This window comes from Artemia sp. Qi Xiang Cuo, chromosome 3 (genome assembly GCF_049724085.1).
Source record: "Artemia sp. Qi Xiang Cuo chromosome 3, ASM4972408v1, whole genome shotgun sequence".
NCBI classification, from domain to species: Eukaryota; Metazoa; Arthropoda; class Branchiopoda; order Anostraca; family Artemiidae; genus Artemia; species Artemia sp. Qi Xiang Cuo.
In genome coordinates this window covers 60,323,788-60,345,587 of record NC_142796.1, presented here as the reverse complement: position 1 = coordinate 60,345,587, position 21,800 = coordinate 60,323,788, and the positions used below count along the sequence as shown (strand labels likewise).

General features: G+C 36.2%; 1 protein-coding gene across 1 annotated transcript in view; it reads right to left on the bottom strand.

Moving 5' to 3' along the window:
- The window catches only part of LOC148954358 (uncharacterized), an 89,500-nt gene that overhangs the window by 67,097 nt on the left and 603 nt on the right, over window positions 1–21,800 (bottom strand). Inside the window, 4 exon segments of the mRNA XM_089086305.1 lie at window positions 520–659; window positions 6,099–6,207; window positions 7,220–7,275; window positions 15,746–15,804. Of these exon segments, the coding sequence (XP_088942431.1) occupies window positions 520–659; window positions 6,099–6,207; window positions 7,220–7,275; window positions 15,746–15,804 (364 nt within the window).

The window sequence follows — 21,800 nt, the reverse complement described above, 5'->3', positions numbered from 1 at the left end:
GAGTTTTTTAAAGTAACTTACAAACACGATCGCTCATTTTTCCTAGTGGACACTAGAGTTTATGTACTTAAAAGAAAATATTATTTTCGTACTAAAGATGAAAAAAACTTACGGTTAAGATTTGTGATTTAGAAGGAAAATCTTGATTAGAATTTGATTGGATTAGAAGGAAATTAGATTTGATGTGGTTAGAAGGACAATATTGAACTCAGCACAGAAAATTGCAGTAGGATCGTTACAAACTTGTTACAGTAAAATCATTACAAAAATGTTATATTTTCCCTTTTAAGGTCAAACTAACTGACTTTACAAAAAAAGGTAAAAAAAATAATGAAGATTTACATTAAAATACACATTACTCAAAACTAAAAAGAAATATATACAAATACCGTTCACAAACTTTTTAGTGATGAAGAATTCTCGGTGAAATTTTAAATACAGAGTGATAACTCCATTAGAAAAGAATTTTTCTCGAGTTTGTGTTTATCAGAAGCACGTCAATACAAAAAATGAACTTACCAACTGAATCTAAAATTTCGTCAAACTCATCACGAGTCATTTTGGCACCCTTCTCGATCAATTTTCTAAAAATCTGAGCAAGGGCTTGTTGCTGATTGTCTTCAAGCCTTTTGCAGGGATCTTGAATTTCTTCAGCATTTCTGTAAAACAAAATCCTTAAAAATGAAAGCAAATCAAAAGCTCAACGTTCAAAGATAGCAAGGCAGCTAAGGACTTCTGAAAGAAGACTGCTTTGAACATTTAGGTAAAAAAAGTATCATAGTAGCATATCTTCGCATATGCATGAATAGTACCACAAGCTAGTCTGGACAGACCACACCGGCCAATTTTATCTACCGCAGTAACAAATTTTTCAAATTTGTTACTAAATTGCCCAAAACAGATACGAATCAAACATCCACCCTCATGGAGTCAATTTTTCGTAGACAAATATGAATCAAAGGGGATGGGCAAAGAGGTAGTAGTCAACTTTGAGTCTGAAAGCAGTTTGAAGAATGTCTCATTTCAAAGAAATTATGTTTTATAAAATGTTAAACTGTAGAAGCAGACAACTAGACTTTCCAACGCCTTTGGGTAAGTATTTTTGATTCTAGACTACCTTCTAACGTCCAAGGCCGTATCCGGAGGTGGGGGGAGCGGTTTGAACACCCCCCCCCCTCTTCCCGGAATGTTTACCCGACTCGTAAAAATGCAACAAACACGCATATAAACAAAGTCTGTATGCGTTTTTTTGTAACACCCACCCCCCTCCCTCCCTCCCCAATAAAAAAAACAAAAACAGCAAAATAACCCTCTCCGAACAAAAATCCTGAATACGGCCCTGCTAACGTCAATTCCAAAACAGAAAGAATAGCTACACAAAATTAAGTTTTTTACCCTCATAAATACATTGAAAAGGCACGAAAAATATGCAAAACAGAAAAATTTTTGTAGTTTCTTTTTCTTTTTTTTTAGCAAGTTTACATAACTGTGAGAAAGTCTAAGCATCATCATACTTCTGGCTTGGTGACTGAATGGATCTCAAAAACCAATAATGCCAATGATATAAATAGTTTGTTTTTCCAGTGCATGACACAGCCACAAACTAGTAGGAAAATCGAATGCTTCGCAGGGAACATAAATCTTAAGGCCGAATTGTTGAGCCTTAAGGCATTGAGCTTTGAGCCGTGGATCTGAAAAACTGATAAAGCCAATGCTATAAGTACTTTGTTTTTCCGGTGCATATCACAGCCAAAATTTAATAGGAAAACCGTATGCTTCATAGAGAATATAAACCTCAAGGTCGATTTGTTGAGCTTTGAAGCACTGAGCCATAGATCTGAAAAATTAATGAAGCCAATGATATAAGTATCTTGTTTTTCCGGTACATGCCACAGCCACAAACAAGTAGGAAAATCGTGTGCTTCACAGAGATCATAAACCTTAAGGCCGATTTGTTGAGCTTTGACCCATGGATCTGAAAAACTGATGAAGGCAATGATATAAGTCCTTTGTTTTCCGGTGCAAGTCACAGCCACAAACTAGTAGGAAAATCGTATGCTTCACACGGAACATAACCTTAAGGCCGATTTGTTGAGCCTTAAGGCATGGATCTTTGAACCATGGATCTGAAAAACTAATGAAGGTAATGATATAAGTACTTTGTTTTTCCGGTGCATGTCACAGCCACAAACTTATAGGAAAATCTTATGCTTCGCAGAGAACATAAATCTAAAGGCCGATTTGTTTAGCTTTGAGGCACAGATTTGAAAAACTAATGAAGCCAATGATACAATATTTTTTTTTTCGGTACATGCCACAGCCACAAATTAGTAGGAAAATCATAAGCTCCACAGGGAACATAGGCCTTAAGGCCGATTTGTTGAGCCTTAAGACATTGAGCTTTGAGCCATGGAGCTGAAAAACTGATGAAAGCAATGACATAAGTACTTGGTTTTTCCGGTACATGTCGCAACCACAAACTAGTAGAAAAATCGTATACTTCACAGAGAACATAAATTTTTACGGCCGATTTGTTGAGTTTTGAAGCAATGAGCTTTGAGCCAAAGATTTGAAAAACTAGTGAAGCAAATGATATAACAATCTAGTTTATCCGGTGCATGCCACAACCATAACTTAGAAGGAAAATCGTACACTTCATAGATAACATGAACATTAAGGCCGGATTGTTGAGCATTAAAGCGTTGAGCTTTGATCCATGAATCTGAAAAACTGATAAAACCATTGATATAAGTACTTTGTTTCTCCGGTACATGCCACAGCCACAAATTAGTAGAAAATTGAATGCTTCACAGGGAACATAAACCTTAAGGCCAATTTGTATAGCCTTAAGGCATTGAGCTTTGAGCCATGGATCTGAAAAACTGATGAAACCATTGATACAAGTACTTTGTTTTTCCGGTACATGTCACAACCACAAACTAGTAGGAATATCGAATACTTCACAGGAAACATAAAACTTAAGGCCGATTTGTTGATCCTTAACGAATTGAGCTTTGAGCCATGGATCTGAAAAACTGATAAAATAGATGCTATAAGTACTTTGTTTTTCCGGTACATGTCACAGCCAAAATCTAATAGGAAAACCGTATGCTTCATAGAGAATATAAACCTCAAGGTCGAGAGCTTTGAAGCACTGAGGCATAGATCTGAACAACTAATGAAGCCAATCGGTACATGCCACAGCCACAAACTAGTAGACAAATCGTGTGCTTCACAGAGAACATAAACCTTAAGGCCGATTTGTTGAGCTTTGAAGCATTGAGCTTTGAGCAATGGATCTGAAAAACTGATAAAGCCAATACTATAAGTTCTTTGTTTTTCTGGTGCATGTCACAGCCACAAACTAGTAAGAAAATCGTATGCTTCACGGAGAATATAAACCTGAAGTTTGATTTGTTGAGCCTTGAAGCATTGAGCCTTAAGACTTAACCCATAGATCTGAAAAACTAATGAAGCCAAGGATATAAGTATCTCATTTCTCCGGTACATGCCACAGTCACAAACTCATTTTTCCGGTACATGCCACAGTCACAAACTAGTAGGAAAATCGTGTGCTTCACAGAGAACATAAATCTTAAGGCCGATTTGTTGTGCTTTGAAGCATTGAGCTTTGAGCCATGGATCTGAAAAACTAATGAAGGCAATGATAAAAGTCCTTTGTTTTCCGATGCAAGTCACAGGCACAAACTAGTAAGAAAATCGTATCCTTCACGTAGAATATATACCTGAAGTTTGATTTGTTGAGCCTTCAAGCATTGAGGCTTAAGCCATAGATCTAAAAACTAATGAAGCCGATGATACAAGTATCTTTTTTTCGGTACATGCCACAGGCACAAATTAGTCAGAAAATCGTGTACGAAAAAAATATTCAAGGCACAACAAAAAATTATCAGTGATAAACATTAGTTATGAATCATATAGGCGAAATATCCCATTTATTTTACGCCTGTAATTGCCTCTTCAAAGATCATCCGCATTTCATTATCTTCTTTATTGTTTAAAGAACAATACAGCGTGGAAGACAGCGAAAAGACAGCGGAAAGACAGCGTGGAAAGACAGCGTGGTCTTCGTTGTTATCTTTATTCCCTCAGTTTTGTTACTTTTTTTTTTACTAAAAATGTTCATGCAAATGCTTATATTGATATTAAAATATTAATACTGGCGTATTAGGACAACATTTTGGATTTTCTTTTTCTGCATTATGTCCAGGCCACATTATAATCACCCTTATCGATAAAATCAAAAATTAGGCACGAATACAGGGCCAATTATCTACGGCAATCGAAATCTCTCGAATAGAACGTTGTTCCACTTTCAAGAATAAAATTCTTGAATTCTTGATTGACTAATCAGAAACGAGATTTAAGGCACAATTTTAAATAAAAGTTTGGAAAAGCAATTTGTCTATCTGTACCAGCAATCTGACAATAGTTAAGAAGACGTAGTATTAGCAGAGAACAGTTGGAAACAAATTAACTTTGGTACAAACGAACCAATTTCTGGCAATTTGAATTTCTCACGTTCAAATACAAGCATGGCGCAAGATGAAGAAAAGTCCCATGTCATTCATAAAATGGCTTTTTATCGACTGACGTGGCTACAGCTCGACTCGGGCATTATTCCCATTTGTCATAAACGGAAATACGAAAATTAAAATTTTCTTTGCCAAAAAATGTTGACATTCTTTACGTTTTGTGCTGTGCGCAAACTATGCACAATAGTATGATATTATTATGCTCTCATGACACCTAGCATTGATACTTACTGGACAAACCTGACAAAGATTTTAATAGTAAAAATAAGCGACACAAACTTGTTGTTCTTTTTACTGCCTTAATATTTATCAGAGAAGAACCAATTAGGATCTAAAAAGGTGGGGTTCGACTCCTTCTTAGTCCACACTTGTTGCTCACCATAATTCAACTCGAAGAATTAGTTAGCCCAGTTTTAAAAAGCAGGGCTATCTTTCTCTCCAAAACTAAGGAATATTGGGATTGGCTTATGAAAATACGACACAAAAATAAGCCAATGTAATTAAAGTCTATTTTCTAACACGGATATGTGGCACAGTAATATCCCCTTCTCTAACGAAAAGGGGTGCGAACATAAACACGGTTCCCAGTTGTTCAAAAAAAAAACATCAATTAAAACACAAATATATTTCTCTAGAGAAATTGGACTTCCTTTTTAGTCCAGACTTGTTGCTCAGCATAATTCAACTGGAAGAATTAGTTAGCCCAGTTTTAAAAAGCAGGGCTATCTTTCTCTCCAAAACTAAGGAATATTGGGATTGGCTTATGAAAATACGTGACAAAAATTAGAAAATGTAATTAAAGTCTATTTTCTAACACGGATATATGGCACAGCAATATCTCCTTCTCAAACGAAAAGGGGTGCGAACATAAACACGGTTCCCAGTTGTTCAAGAAAAAAAAATTAAAACACAAATATATTAAAGCTGTAAATGTATTGAACCGAAATTAAAATTAAAAAACGATGGACAAGCTATCAATAGCTGTAACTTAATCTTTATTGTATCTCTTCTCTCCATGTCTTTTCAATATGACATTTGCCTACTTTTTTCAGCCAGAATGCTAAGTTTGAAATCAGGTAAACACGTAGATTACGAACTCGCCCTTTCCTCGAAACATCGATATTTTTAATATTTTTCCTATAATTTCCAAGGATTCCTCATAATTTGCTGATTTCTACGCATTTTCATTTTTGCACCAATTCCAAAATGTTCCCCCCCCCCCTCCTCGGATAAATACATGGCTACTTGAAATTCCCTTTTCAAATTATGTGCATATTTCCAATCCGAATGTTTCAAATAAAAAATATTGCCCTAGTTCCTCTAATAGAGGTTCTATATAATTCTCATCCAATAAATTTTCGCGAACTATTTCGATATGTAGTGAAGTTGCGTCTTCATTTGGACTTGTCCATCCAAACTATCAGTCCAGCACAAAAATAGAGCCACCTCCTCACAGTTGCAAAGGCTCAGGTTCATGTCTTGGCCCATACTTCCATGTAAAGTAAAGTAAAAAAACGAGGATAAACGGAATAATTTACTTACAGATTCACTGTCAAAACAAAAAGTGTCAGCGTAGCAACTTTTGTCAGATACAGCGTGTCATCTTTTGTGCTCTCGTTGTGAATTAACTCCTTGACATTCAAAAAGTATTCTGGAAAAAACGCTAAGAAGTAAAACCAGCATGCCCTCTATTATAGTAGGGAAAGCTAATAAGTCACTTCAATATTGAAGGGAGAGAAGAGAGGAGGAGTAGAGAGATAGAGAGTGATGGAGAAAGAAAGAGGGCAAGATAGAGAGAAAGGGAGAGTGTGTACAAAGAAGCACACACACATCACTAAAAATATCACGCTTCAAAAAGCAGTTTCAGTCATTTTACTGCTATCTATTACTAATCCTTGTTAATAGCATTAATACTGCTGCAACAAGTAGCCTGTTAACAAGTGCTGCAACAAGTAGTCTTGACAACTGTCAAGTCCTCATTAAAAAATACGGCCTTATTTCCTTAAAAGAAAATTAATTATGCAGCATCAGTTGTTAGATATTTCGTTACCTAGTGCCAGAAAAAAATATACACATTTTTGGATCACAACATGTTTTACCAGTACACTCAGTCTCTCTGTGGTTTTATATTTAGTGGCACTTCAGCTATTGTATATAAAAAGTAAATTATTGACCAACCATCAAGAAAAGATTATAGTGGAACAAGAAAAGAGAAAAAGGAAAAAATTAAACACACCAATAAAAAAGAAACATTTAATATCATTGGAGCAAAACGTCGCCTATTCAGTATCGCTTTTATCACAGACTTCTTAGAATTCTCGAACACTCTTTGACTTGATTCGTGATTGCAAAATTTTTCGAGACGGGAATTGTGGTGCTGCTTAGGAATAAACAATAGAAACTTCGCGTATCCAAAATAACACTTATTGCTTTTATCGGTGTCACTCTCAGCAAGTAGATTAGACACACCAGCGAGGTAAATAACGTGAAGTTAAAGAGTTTAGTAATAATGAAATTTCTGAATTTTCTTAGTTTATTTTTAATTGTTTACTGAAAAAATTTTAAAATTATATCTTGCATACCTGGCTACAGAAATCTAAAAAATTATATCTTGCAAAAAAAAGAAATTATGCAAGACCCATAAAAGAAAAATGTTTACTTACGAGCTAGAAATGTTTCTGCTTCTTCAGGAGTAAATGGGTGACTCGTAACATTTAATCTAAAATTAGCATAAGCATATAAATAACAAAGTAAAAAATGGGACTTTTAAAGGATGTTGCCTAGCGCAAGTCATATACTAAACAGAAAAATTGGGTTATCATCATTTTTGAGCTTAAACACGTGCAATTAAAATTATATTTAAAATTACAATTATATTTGTTTAAACACGCAACTTGTGCAAGTTTTGCGTTCCAAAATTTCGATCAGTGTTAAGCAGACGAAGGACCAAAAAACAGCAAGGAGGCGGGGTGGTTGACCTAAAATCTTTCTTCAACATACCTTGAAATTTTCATCTTAACACCCTCAGTCGTTCTTTAGATATTGCTTATATTCCCTTTTCACAACCAGCAAGCACATAGTGTTTTGATTGTGTTCGGCATCTATCTCAATATTTCCTTAAAGCTTCATCTTAACACCTCAAGCTTTTTTGGAGAATTAGGATCAAACATGCCCCCTTTTCCAATTAAATTCTTATACGTTAACAATGGGTAAAATCCATTAGTTATAGCCCTTACCCCAGAGGCTTAGAGGGAAGGAGGTGTGTCAACCCTGGAGGCGCAGCTATTTGACCTGTGAACTATTTTGAACAAAATGGCTATCTTAAAATTTTGATTTTGACCACCCTTTCCATCATAACCTTATAGTTAACAATAAGCAACTTGCATAGCTTACATCACTTGTCCTGGGGCTGGGGGGGGGGGGCAACCCTGGTAGCATAGTTATTTGACCTCCTGACAATTCTGAACAAAATGGCTATCTCAAAATTTTGATTGGATACATTTGAGAAAAAGAGGCACGGTGGGGGGGGGGACTGGTTAGCCTCCGATCACTTTTGACTCTTACAAAGGGAACAAGAACTTCCAATTTCCAATCGAATGAGCCTTCTCATTATGCGACAACCACTTACATAAAAAGCTTAAATGTTAACAATAGACAGCATGCATAACTTAGAGCCCTTGCCCCGTGGCCTTGGGGGGGGGGGTGTATGTATCAAACACAGAAGCATAGTTATTCTACCTTTGGACTATTTTGAACATAACGGCTAACTCAAAATTTTGATCGGGTGTATTTGGGAAGGAAGGGCGTGGGGGAAGGGGGCTGGTTGCCCTTCAATCACTTTAGACTCTTATAAAAAGAGCTAGAACGTTCGATTGCCAACAAAAGAGCCCCCTCCGAAGTTTGTACGACCACTCCTCACACAAAAACATTATATATTAACACTGAGCAACTTGCACCACTTAGAGCACTTACCCGAGGGCTGTGGGGGGTTTTGTCAACCCCAGAGGCATAGTTATTTTGCCTTTGGACTATTTTGAAGAAAATGACAATCTCAAAATTTGGTCTTATGCATCTGGAAAAAGAGCATTGGGGGGGGGGGGGTGTTGCTGCCCCTGACAACTTTTGGCTCTTATAAAGGGCACTAGAATTTCCGATTTTCAATGGAATGAGCCCCCGAAACTTTATATGTTAACAATGAGCAACTTGCATAACTTACAGCCCTTGCCCCGGGGGCTGTCAAACCCGGAACCATAATTAAATGACCTTCAGACTATTTAGAACAAAATGGCCATCTCAAATTTTGATCGGAAGCATTTGGGGAAGAAAGGGCGAGGGGGCGCTGAAAGCCATCTGATCACTTTTGGCCTTTAAAAGGGAACTATAACTTTCAACTCCAAATCGAATGGGCCTCCTCCGAAGTTTATACAACCACCCCTTCCATAAAACCTGATGTGTTGACAATGGGAAACTTGCATCACTTACAACCCTTGCCCAGGGGCTGTGGAGGATTTTTTCAACCTCAGAGGCATAGTTATTTGAAGTTTGGACTATTTTCACAAAATTATCAAACCTGGAACCGTTGTTAAATAACCTTTGGACTATTCAGAACAAAATGGATATCTGAAAATTTTGTATTGGATGCATTTGAGGAAAAGAGGGCATGAGGGTGCTAGTTGTCCTCCGATCACTTTTGACTATTACAAAGGGCACTAGAACTTCCGATTTTTAATCGAATGAGCCCCCTCCGAAGTTTAGACAACAACTCCTTCCATATGAAGTGCCTCTGGACAAAAAAAAAATAATAATAGATAGTACAATCGAGCTGCTAAGTAAAGAGCAATATGGGCACAATGTATTGTTTGTTACTTATATTTATTTCTTTTTCACCAATGCACTTCGTATAGGAATTATCATAGAAACTTCAGAAGGGGCTCATTCCATTGGTGATTGAAAGCTCTAGTACCCCTTTTAAGTTAAAAGGGATTGGAGGACAACCAGCCCTTCTCCCATGCCCATTAATTCTCCAAACACATTCATTCACAATTTTGTGATAGCCATTCTGTTCAGTATAGTTGAAGTAACTATGTCTCTGGGGATGTTGAGGATATCAACCGCCCACAGCCTTCAGAGTAAAGGCTAAAAGTTATACAGTTTGCCCTTTGTTTATATATAATATTTGCTATTGAGAAAGATGGGAATGTCTGACTTTTATCGTCCAAAAAGACAAAGGACATTCAGGTGAACTTTTCAGAGAATGTTGAGGGGAGTATTGAACTAAATCAAAACACGTTGTGTATATACGGATTGTCAAAAGGGCCTAACTCAGGAATGAAGAATGTATTAATTCGGGATTTTCGGGAAATGATGAGGAGGCTGATCAATTGACAAAAGAGGCAATATTTGAACGCTACTACTACTACTACCACTACAGCTATAACTACTGCTTCTGTATCAAGTACTATCAAGGCTAAGGATATTGAAGTGAAAATTTGAGGAAATGTTGAGGGGAAAGATAAACTAAATCAAAACATACTATGTGCAGACAGATTGTTAAATGGGCATATCAGCATTATCTTTGGAACAGCTTACCATTTCAAGCTGAACTTCCAGGACACCAAGAGGGGATCTTTAACTGACCAAAAGGCAAAATGTGCATACTACTACTGCTATTAATACTGCTGCTACTACTGTTACTACTACTACTGAAGCACTATTACTGCTCCAGCTACTACCACTACTACTGTGATACTAGTACTATGAAGGCTAAGAGTATGAAGGTGAAAATTTGAGAGGATATTGAGGGGAAATTTGAACTAAATCAAAACTTAGCATGTGCATTGTCAAAAGGGCCTATCTCAGGAATAGATTATGGTTTTAAGTTGGAACTTTCAGGGAATGCTTAAAGGAAAAGATCAACTGACCAAATGGCAATATTTGCACGCTACTACTAATACCACTACCACTACTCCAAGTACTACTTCTATTGCAACTACTACTAAAGCTACGAGTATAAAGATGAACATTTCATGAAGTGTTGAGGGATGAACTAAATTAAAACACACTATAAACATACAGGTTATCAAAAGGGCATATTGGCAATATCATTGCAATGGCTAATTGCATTTAATTGCAACTTCCAGGGCTTGATGAGGGGTATGTTCATCTGACCAAAAGGGAATATGTTAATACTACTACTGTGACTACTATTACAACTATGGCTAAGGGTATTAAGATGCAATTTTCAGCTAATATTGAAGGGGTAAGTTGAACTGAATCACAAGACGCTGTCTGCATGCAGGTTGTCAAAAAAGTGTATGAGCAATATCTTAGGAATGGCTTGGTGTGTAAAGTTGAAGCTTACAGGGCTTATTGTGGGGGGTATTGAACAAACCAAAAGGCAAATTTTGTATCTTACTACTACTATTAAAGCTAAGGCTACTACTACTAATTCTACGGGTACCTTAAACTGTTGTTACCACTATTACAGCTGGTTCTACTACTACTACTACTAAAGCTAAGGGTATAAAGGCAAAAATTTTGGGGAATGTTGAAACAGGGTTAAACTAAATCAAAATACACTATGCACACACAGCTTTTCAAGAGGAATGATCAGGAATACCTTAGAAACGGTTTATGGTATTAAACTGAAACTTTCAACATGTGTTGAGGTGGATGTTGAAGATAACCAAAGATGCTATGTGCATACTGCTACTAATGCGACTACTACAGCTAAAACTATTACTACTACTGAAGCTAAGGGTATTAAGATGGAGCTTTCAAGCAATGTTTAGGCAGATGTTGAACTAAATCCAAACGAACTATGAGCATGTAGATTGTCAACAGGGTATAACAGCAATATCTCAGGATGGCTTAGATTATTAAGTTGCAGGGTAAGTTGAGGTGGATTTTGAACTAAGCAAAAGGTACCATGTGCTTACTACTGTTACTGCTACTACACGATTACTCCAACTAGTGAGGCTAATGATATTTAGGTGAAATTTTCAGGGAATGTTTAGGGAGAGTTTCAACTGAATCAAAACAAACTATATGCAAGCAGATTTTAAAAGGGCATAAAAGCAGTATCTTAGGAACAGTTCAAAGTATTAAGTTGAAATTTTCAGGGCATGTTGAGAGGGGATTTTGGACCGACCAAGACACTATATGCATGTTACCACTATTGCTACTATTACGAATGCTACGACTAATACTTCTACAGCAACTAAGGGTAAAAAGGTGGAACTTTCAGGGAATATTTAGGAAGATGTCGAACTAAATCAAAACACACTGTTCATTCAGGTTGCAAAAAGGGTATATGAGCAATTTCTCAGGAAATACTTAGGGTATTAAGTTGAAACTTTCAGCATGTGTTCAGGGAGATGTTGAAAATAATCAAAGGGGCTATGTGCATACAGCTACTAATGTGACTACTACTACTACAACTATTGCTGAAGCTAAGAGTATTAAGATGAAGCTTTCAAGGAATGTTTAGGCAGACGTTGTACTAAATCAAAATGAACTAAAATTTTCAAAAAAGTGTAACAGCAATATCTCAGGAACGAATTACATTATTAGGTTGAAACTTCCTGGGTTAGTTTGTTGTGGATCTCGAACTAACCAAAAGGCACTATATGGATACAACCAATACTACTACTATTATGGTTGTAACTAATGAGGCTAGGTGACATTTTTAGGGAATGTTTAAAGGGAGTTTAAGTGAAATGACAAAAACTATATGCACGCAGGTTTTCAAATGGGCATATAAACAATGTCATAGGCAGCGCAGCACTATCATAGAAACTTTTAAAGGAGTTCATTCAATTGGACTTCAAAAGTTCTAGTCCTCTTTTTGAGAGTCAAAAGTGATTGGAGGGCAGCCCATCTCCTAAGCCCATTAATTTTTCAAACATTCCAATCACAATTTTGTGATAGCCATTTTGTTCAGCATAGTTGAAAAGTCCAGTAACTAAGCTCTGGGGATGTTGAGGATGTCAACCAACCACATTCCTCTGAGCAAAAAGCGTAAGTTATGCAATTTGCCCCTTGTTTATATATAGTATTTTTATTGAAAAAGAGGGCAGATTTAACCTTTGGTGTTTAGAAAGACCAAGTGCTTTCAAGCAAAGCTTTCAGAGAACGTTGAGGGAAGTGCTGAATTAATCATAACATCATATTTGCATGCAGGCTATCAAAAGGTGAAACTCAGGAATGACCTTGGATATTAAGTTGGAACTTTAAGTGACTGATCAGGGATTATCAATTGACCTAGGGCTTGTCGAGGGATATTTGAACTAACAAAAGGCACTAGGTGCATGTTACCACAATTGCTACTATTACGACTACCACAACTACTACTTCTACTGAGATTAAGCATATTAAGGTGAAATTTTCAGGGTTAGGGGGGTGATGAAGTAAACCAAAACACACTGTGCATTCTGGCTGCCAAAAGGATTTATGAGCAATTTCTCAGGAAGAGCTTAGAGTAGTGAGTTGAAACATTCAGGGCGCGTTGAGAGGGACATTGAACTAGCCAAAAAGTACTCTGTGCATACTGATACTGCTACTACTGCTGCTACTAATACCATTACTGCTACGACTACTACTACTGAGGATGATAAGGGCAGGATGATGAAACTTTCAGGGAATGTTGAAATAAATAAAGACACACAATACAAGCAGGTTGTCAAAAGGCCAGCAGTATCCCAGGAATGTTCTAGGGCATTAAACTGAAACTTCCAGGACATATTTAGGGGGATTTTGAACTAGGCAAAATACAAAATGTGCATACTACTGCTATGACTGCTATTACTACAACTACTACTAGTACTACTAAGGGAATTACAATAAAACTTTAAGGGAATGTTGGGCTAAATCAAAACACATGATGAGCATGCAGGTTATCATAAGGACGCATTAAAAATATCTCAGAAACGGCTTAGTCTTATGTTGTTCTAGACCAAAAAGGGACAATGTGAGTACCATTGCTGCTTACTAATAATACTTCTACTGCTATCACTAGTACTGCTCCTATCATTTCTGCTAGGGACTAGGATATAAAGGGTATATCCTATACCCTAGAATAGGGTATAAAGTAGAAACTATCACGGAAAGTTTATGTTGCTTTAAAACTTAATCAAAAGGCACTATTTGTATGCTGGTTGCAAATGAGATGTCTCAACAATATCTCAAGAAAGACTGAGGGTATTAAGTTGAAACTTTCAGGGCTACTTCTATTATTACTTCTGCTCTTATTATTGAACTAAATCAAAAGAGTAAGTGGATCCAGGTTATCAAAACAACATATACATAATTGCCTGAATACTTGAATATTCAGGTGGTTTGTCTAGAAAGTTAGTGTGGTGTACAAGGTAATATGGTTCAGATTATGTCAAGTGATGGTCTGCATTTAAAATCATGCGCACACCAGGTGGCATGCACAACACACAACAGAAACAGATTTACACATGGCAAAAGGATGTATGGCAAAGTGGAATTGTCCCCTCACTTTCTTTTTAAGATTCTCTAATATGGCAGATAGGTAACCAGGTTCATCACCAGGGAGAGTAGTCAACCATGAGGTGCCTATATATATAAAGATGCCAAGTTGCCAACCTTAATTAATTTCTCTTTGTTGTTTTAGGATACAATTTATCTTCTTCCTATTTAACTATTTGAAGACACTAATGCAAAATCTCCATGAAATTCCAGGCACTATGACAGCTGAGATCAAACCCGTGGCGATCTGCTGTCACACAGAAATCAATCCTATGTGCAACCACATGGTTTCAATATCTTTCTTCTTCTTTGGCTTGTTTGAATTTTTATAGAGACACTTCTGCATAACCTCATCACCAGACCCTGTGGCTGGCTGCTGCATCTGAATCCAAACTCATGGTCCCCTATTGTCAAGCAGAAATCAATCGTACTGTGCCTCAGTGGGAACAAATGGCGCTCCTAGATGTACACTAGGTGGCGGAGAGTAGATAGTCCCTTAGATTAGGCATTTGGTTTTCTCCTGTACATAAGCCCCGAAAGTCAGATAACCTATCTTTAGATAATTGTTAGACAGAGATTGAGGGATCGAGTAGAAAGGGGCTTTGTGTGTAATAACAGTTCATTATTACATGATAACACTTTACATTATATAATAATGACTTTTATCCCCTGAGAAATCAAACAAGGTGACCTTGCATGCACTGTTGATACAGCACCCACTAAAATGATATCAATACCCCCAAGGGTGAATACACTAAAATTAAGAAATCCCTACTGAAAACAAAGACAATTTTGATAATTTGCATTGCCTCTACTGGAGGACATGAGATGGGTACATCTAGGATCTTATATAAACAAGTGAGTTCAATCTCAAGAAGGCACTGATTCCATCAATGCGTCAACATATTCCATGCCAATGGAATCTTTGTACCAAAAATAAATGGAATCAAAAAGGTGAACATCTCTAACATAGCCACATTGTCTTTCCTTGCAAACCAAATAAATGAAAATTTCATCAAGGACTAATGTCAAAAAGAGAGCAAAACAAGAGAGAGAGAGAGAGAGAGAAACACACAAGCATTTTGGTATCAAATGGTCTACAATGATACATAGATTTACCAAGAAGCTTGCAACAACAAAAAGCAGAAACTTATTTGAGAAATATGGAATATTTTTCAGATGACAGGATTCCAAGACAAGACTTAGAATGAAATTTAAAAAATTCTATACACTCAGTATCCAAATTTATCATTCAATTAAGTTAAATATTTGCTTTTATTGGCCTTTAACTATTAACCTTTAAATGGGGTTTGAAAAATTCTATGCACTCACTTTAAAATAGAAACTTTATTAAAAATTTTCTTTATCAGCCTTAAACAATAAACCTTTAAATGGAAATTTAAAAATTCTATACACACTCTATCCAAATTTATTGTTAAACTTAATTAAAAATTTCCTTTTATCAGTGGTTTCAACTGCAATTAAAGCCTCAATTCATGGTTTTCTAAACAAATACATAGTAAAGGAGCTGCTCAGCAAGTACATTAATTAAACTCAGCTCTTAATTTTTTATAGGAAATTTGCCATTAAAACATTATAAGGAAAAAATTAGAACATTAGAACCAAAACCTGCAATTTGTCTTCTTTATTTTGCAACTTTAAGAATAACAGAAATAAGAAGTACAATTTTAACTTACAAGCTCAGGATATCATCAACTTTTTCCAAATAAGTTGCCTTTGTTGACACTGCGTTGACCTAAATTAGTGAAATTCAAATTAAGAAAAGTTTAAAACATTCATTTTAAAGGTATCAGCAAAGAACAATCTACTTTTTACAACTAAAGTGTCTTAAACTCCCAAATAATCACTCATCTAAAAACGTTCACACAAGGTTATTACCTGAAGCATATGTTTCTCTGGATCATTTCTATGAATACAGTTAGTTGGTTTCTGATCATTGGAATAAATATAATTTTTTATAATTCTCTGCCAAAGAATACAATAAATGCATGGGAGGTGTTGAACTCTTGGACTCTCTCACATCAAACTATAAGAATGATTTTAGGAACAAGAGGTAGTATATGTGACTATTTTGTCATTTTATTGACATTACTACTGTCAATTCTTGGATTATTCATTGCAAACTTGTGCCTGGAACCAAATATGACCTTCTGGAATTCAAAGCATCTGTTGCAGTGTTGTTTCTGAACAAGGACATGCTTAGAATCCTCAACTGTACTGGGCATCCAGGTTGTCTGTCTCTTCCAAAGCAGATTATGGCCCAGTCAGTTTTGACAGAAGTCAGGTTGGATGAAATGACAGGGCATTGGCCATCGAAATTCAAAAAGAAAAACGCATCAAGGTGCCACAAGAAGACCTGTAAAAAAAACACATTTCGACTGTAAAAAGTGCCAAAATCCTTTTTGCCCTGAATGTTTCCACATGCCTCTGTAATGGGCAACATCCATATGAGGACACTTTAAAAACTGACAGTTTTTCATTTTTTATGTCTTTTCTGAGTAAATATCTGAAATCTTTGCTATTTTTTGGTCTGGAAAAAGTGTTTTCAAAATGTGATCCCAAAAGAATTCAAAATGTGCCCACAAGAGGGTTAAATAAAATAAGCCAAACCAGAAAAATGACTGACTGGTTTGGTTTACTTCAAAAGGTTAGTTTTTTCTCTTTCATATATATTGTTTTTTCCTCCTTTTTTATTGAGCAATGAAGACAGCTTAGCAGAGGTCTTTGCAATATATCTGGTTTTATATTTACAGTTTTTACACATCTTCTTTTTCACTGCCTGAAAATCACCCTTGTTTTGTCTTCTGTTTGAACTTACGGTCTTTTCTGCCAAGTAGATTTTCTGCCAAGACTATTTAGCAATTTTGTTTTTACTGTCTTAGTGTGGAATGTTGGTCTATTACAGCTTACTACAATTTAACTAGACTATCCTGGTATTTTTTAACTGAGGTTGGTAGCTTGTTGTGTTTGAGGCACTTTAAGATATTATTTTAAAGAATACACTGTTTATGTGTTAGCACATTACATTCAGATAGGAAAGGGTCAATGGTTTCATTTTTGTATTCCAGGACAATATGGGGATGAGGCCAGTGGATTTGAAAAGTGAAAACCTGGATTCTTCTGCAGTTTTAGTAAAAAGTGATTCAACTTTACTGAAAGTCATAACCATGTATTCAGGTATTCAGATTCTGGTAGAAGGTACATCATAAACAAAACAAAAATAATGATAAAAATAAAGCCTGTCCTTACTCCTTCTGTTTTGTCTTATTATGAAAAGTTATAGAAAACAATTAGAGAAGAAATCTGACTAAAAAGTGGAAGTTTGCCCTAAAGGATGCCAAAATTTGGTGTTATATGCAAGAAACTAATGCATAGATCTTACTTTGGCTACCTAAAACGACTAGAGAAAATAACAAGGTACAGCCACTACTAATTGGTTCAAAGTTATGAAGAATTTTTAGTTAATGTTGGCACACAGCCACAAAAGATGTCTAATACAGTGCAGTTCTTAACAGATAGGAAACAGACGGTTAAAGTATTTGGCGAGGATGGAAGGACGTTTTTCTCAAAGGTGGCGGCTGTTGGAAGTGGTGTCCCCCAGGGCACAGTTTTGGGTCCAACTTTATTTAATATATATATAAATGACATGCCAAAAATCCTAAACAACAAAGTAAGCCTCTACGCTGATGACTCGAAACTTATCGGTTGTGCAGACACAGCAGAGAATATTAAGTCAATCCAACTGGACCTCAATACATTCACTCACTGGACTAATATTTGGAGGCTTGAATTCAACACATCAAAATTCAAGACTCTCCACCTTGGGAAGAAAAACCCACACACTCAGTACCATATGGATTGTAGGGATGGGTCCCGAAATGCCATTTCCAGCAGCCACGCGGAGAGATATTGGTATCCTGGTAGACAACGAATTGAAATTTCATATTCATGCACAAGCGACTATTGCAAAGGCTAATCAGACTCTTGGCTTAATCAAAAGAACGTTCACTAGCAGATCTCCAACTGTTATGACCAATCTATACAAGAGTTTAGTTTGACCAAGGCTAGAGTTTGGAATGTGTATTGCATGCCCAATCAATAAGACAGACCAAGCAGCTCTAGAATCGGTCCAGAGGAGGGCAACGAAATGTATTAGAGACCTCTATGATGTCCCTTATCCATCCCATCTCCATAAGCTTAGAATACCATCTCTAACATATCGTCGCAAACAAGGCAATGTGATAACAGCATACAAGCTTCTAAATGCTGAGGATACCATTCCTGGCCTTTTCCAACCGGACAATTCAAATAGAACCCGTGGTCATTCTCAAAAGCTTTTCCGGAAATGAGCCAACACCAGACTAAGGAACAAGTTCTTCTCAAATAGAGTTGTCAGCTTATGGAACTCCCTTAGTGAAAAAACAGTAACCTCTACCAGCGTGGATGTGTTCAAGTCATCAGTGGATAGGGAGTGGCTCAACAAACCGTGGTGCACCATTTGGGACGCCACAGATGATGATTAACTATCATCACTGAAGCTGGCGGACACAGGATTCATCCTATTGCTAGCAAGTGCAATTTAAGGTAAAGTGTCTGCTGGGCAACCTGGTGTGACAAGGGCATCTGGGATGTCATATTTTGCAGGCACTCATTGCTGAAATTATCTATCCATCAGATCCCCTGAATTCTCTGAAGTCACTTAGTTTGAAGAGTGTCTAGATGGTGCTGGACAGCTGTAATTGCAGGCCAAGTTTCAGCTGTGCAAAACAGGATCAAATGGACTGAGGCTCTAAGAATTTTCATTTTGCTAACTTCTTTGATCATTGGCTTCATCTAAAAATGGCTATCAATTTATTAACATACCAGCTTAACATTTTACTATTATGCTGTCTGGCTGCATCTTCCAGATCTTCAGCAATTTTATCCATGGCCTCTACTTCACACCTCCTTAATTCAACTTTAAATGGTTTCTCCACTTTCTTTATATTCCTCTTATTTTCATATGATTTAACACTCAAATTATTCTAGTATAGGCCCCTCATCCTCTCTATTAAACAGAAAAAGGTTTCACTAGTATTCCTAGGTGTGTTTATATCTTTCTTCCCTAAGACACCATAAGTAACTTCACAAATTATTTCCTAAAATCATTCAATGCATCTTCTAGATTGTCAAATTTTAAACTCTCCAGTTAAGTACCCAACTGTTCCTGGAAAGTTTCTCCAAAATTTGCATCTTGGAGCCTACCAACATCATAACTTCCTGGAAGATAGTTATGCTTCCTAAATTAGACTAACCCTAGATACTACCAGATGATGATTTTTACTTTTAACATTGATAACAGCACTCCTACATACCATAGCATCTTGTATTGATCCTCTTGTCTCTGGTTTACAATAACATAATCACTAAGGTTAGCAGTCTTACCATCATGTGAATACCATGTTAACTCATGGGCCATTTATGACCAACTACTGTAGCCTATTGGTTGAACTAGATTATTATACCCACAAAATTGTAGGAATCTGAAATCATTACTGTTTTCTTCTTTATACACCAAATTTACCTAGGCTAAGATACCATCTATCCCTATTTCTACCAACTTGGGGATTAAAATCTCTTTATAAAAATAATATATTTCTACCTGGAACCCTGTCTATTTGTTCCTGTAGCTAAAATTCATTTGTTCCTGTAATTAAAATTCATCCAAGTCACTACTATCTTTATCAGTCAGTTCTAAAGGGGCAGATACTACTATGACTGATGACCTTCACTTTTTATTTATCAAATGAGCAACTAGCATTCTATTATTTATACCTTCCCAACCTATTCATCATGAGCCCTACTCCCTGGAAAGGCAGTGTGGTCTTTGTTGCTATTTTTGATTAGAAATTGAAAGGGGTAGGGCCCTTTTTAATAGTCAGAAGTGATTGGAGGGCAACTAAACCCCCTCTCATGTCCACCATTTCCCCAAACACATCCAATCAAAATTTTGAGATAGCAATTTTGTTCAAAATTGTTGAAAGTTATGGAAATTAGGTCTTTGAGGATGATGACCCCCCCCCAGCCCTCAGGGCAAGGGTCATAAGTTATGCCCTGGGGGCATATAAGGCTTTTATAGAAAGCACTGTTTCAGTTACACAGGGGTTTAGTTAAATGGGCTTGAGTTCCACAAGGGCTCAGTTAAATGGAGTTAAGTTGCTTGGTGGTTCAGTTGCATGGTGATTCAGTTGCTTGGGGTTTAATTACACAGTAGTTCAGTTGAAATGGAACCACAATTATTCTGCATATTATGAAGTAAGAATTGTTGGTTTTAACCCTTTTCTGTAGACAAAAGTGAGGGGAAATATATCATCTTTAAGGCTCTATAAAGGACTTAAAATAGAATTACTGAGCAAAATGACAATTACACTTCAAAAGAGCATAAAAAAGGCAATGAATGGCATGTTCATCTAATAAAAAATACATATATAATGCAGTAAAATAGTAGAAATTTACAAATAAGAAGAATTACAAGTAAAAATATAAAGGGGAGAATAGGTCCAAGGTACACTATTCTGCCATATAAAGTAAGAATTTTGATGTTTTAGCATTTTTTTTTTAGTTTGTATAAACCTAGCCTATATCCTAAGGCTATACATAGGACCATAAGGGAAAGGGTGTATGTGCGCATAAAAGAATAATTATAGGTAAATATACAATATATGGCCCTAATTATATATTTTCAATACATTCCATCACTCATCACTCTTCTTTTTCCTGTTCTTTTTTGCCACAGTTGATTCAATTTATGAGTAAATGGGTTGAAACAAGAGAAACATTGGAAGAATACATGGGAAATATCAAATTTTAGCTATAGGCCTATATTTACACATTGGGAAGAGGCTAAAGTATAGCAGGGCTGTACACAAAATGTGTTAGCTATAATTATTCAGTAAATTTTTACCAAACCATATTATTGAGTTTCAAATAAAGTGAATATACCATTCAATGTCTTTTTTTATGCTGATTATGAATATAATAATCATTTCTATTGGAAATGAATTTTAGCCCCCCCCTATATATACCAATTCAGGGTATATATTTCTACATTGAGGGGGGCAAATTTTATTTCATATTTAAATGGGAGGTAAGTTTAAATTTTACCCCCACCCTCCCTAATGTAGAAATATATACCCAGAATTGGCATATATAGGGGGGGGGGGGCTAAAATTCATTTCCAATAAAAATTATTATTATATTTGTGATCAGCATAAAAAAAGGCATCAAATGGTGTATTCACTTTATTCCTAACTCAATAATATGATTTGGTAAAAATTTACCAATTATTCTTTATAGCCTATTACCCTATGAAGTAGGCCTAAGAATTGTTTTATTAACATTTTTCCTTCTCAATAGCCCTTAATGTAGCCCTTTACCTTACTATTTTTGGAAAGAGCATTAAAAGGTATCAAGCAGTGTTCAGCTTGTCCGTACCTCAGTTATAGCCTAGAATCTTAGGTAAAGTTTTGATGCCTTTTTTTATGCTGATTAAAAATATAATAAGCATTTCTATCAAAAATGAATTTCAGCCCCCCCCTATATAGCCTTGGCTATACATAACCTAACCTAACCCTGAATTGGCATACATAGGGAGGGGGGCTGAAATTCATTTCTGATAGAAATGATTAGGCTATTATATTTCTAATCAGCATAATAAAGGCATTGAATGGTGTATTCACTTTTGTCCTAACT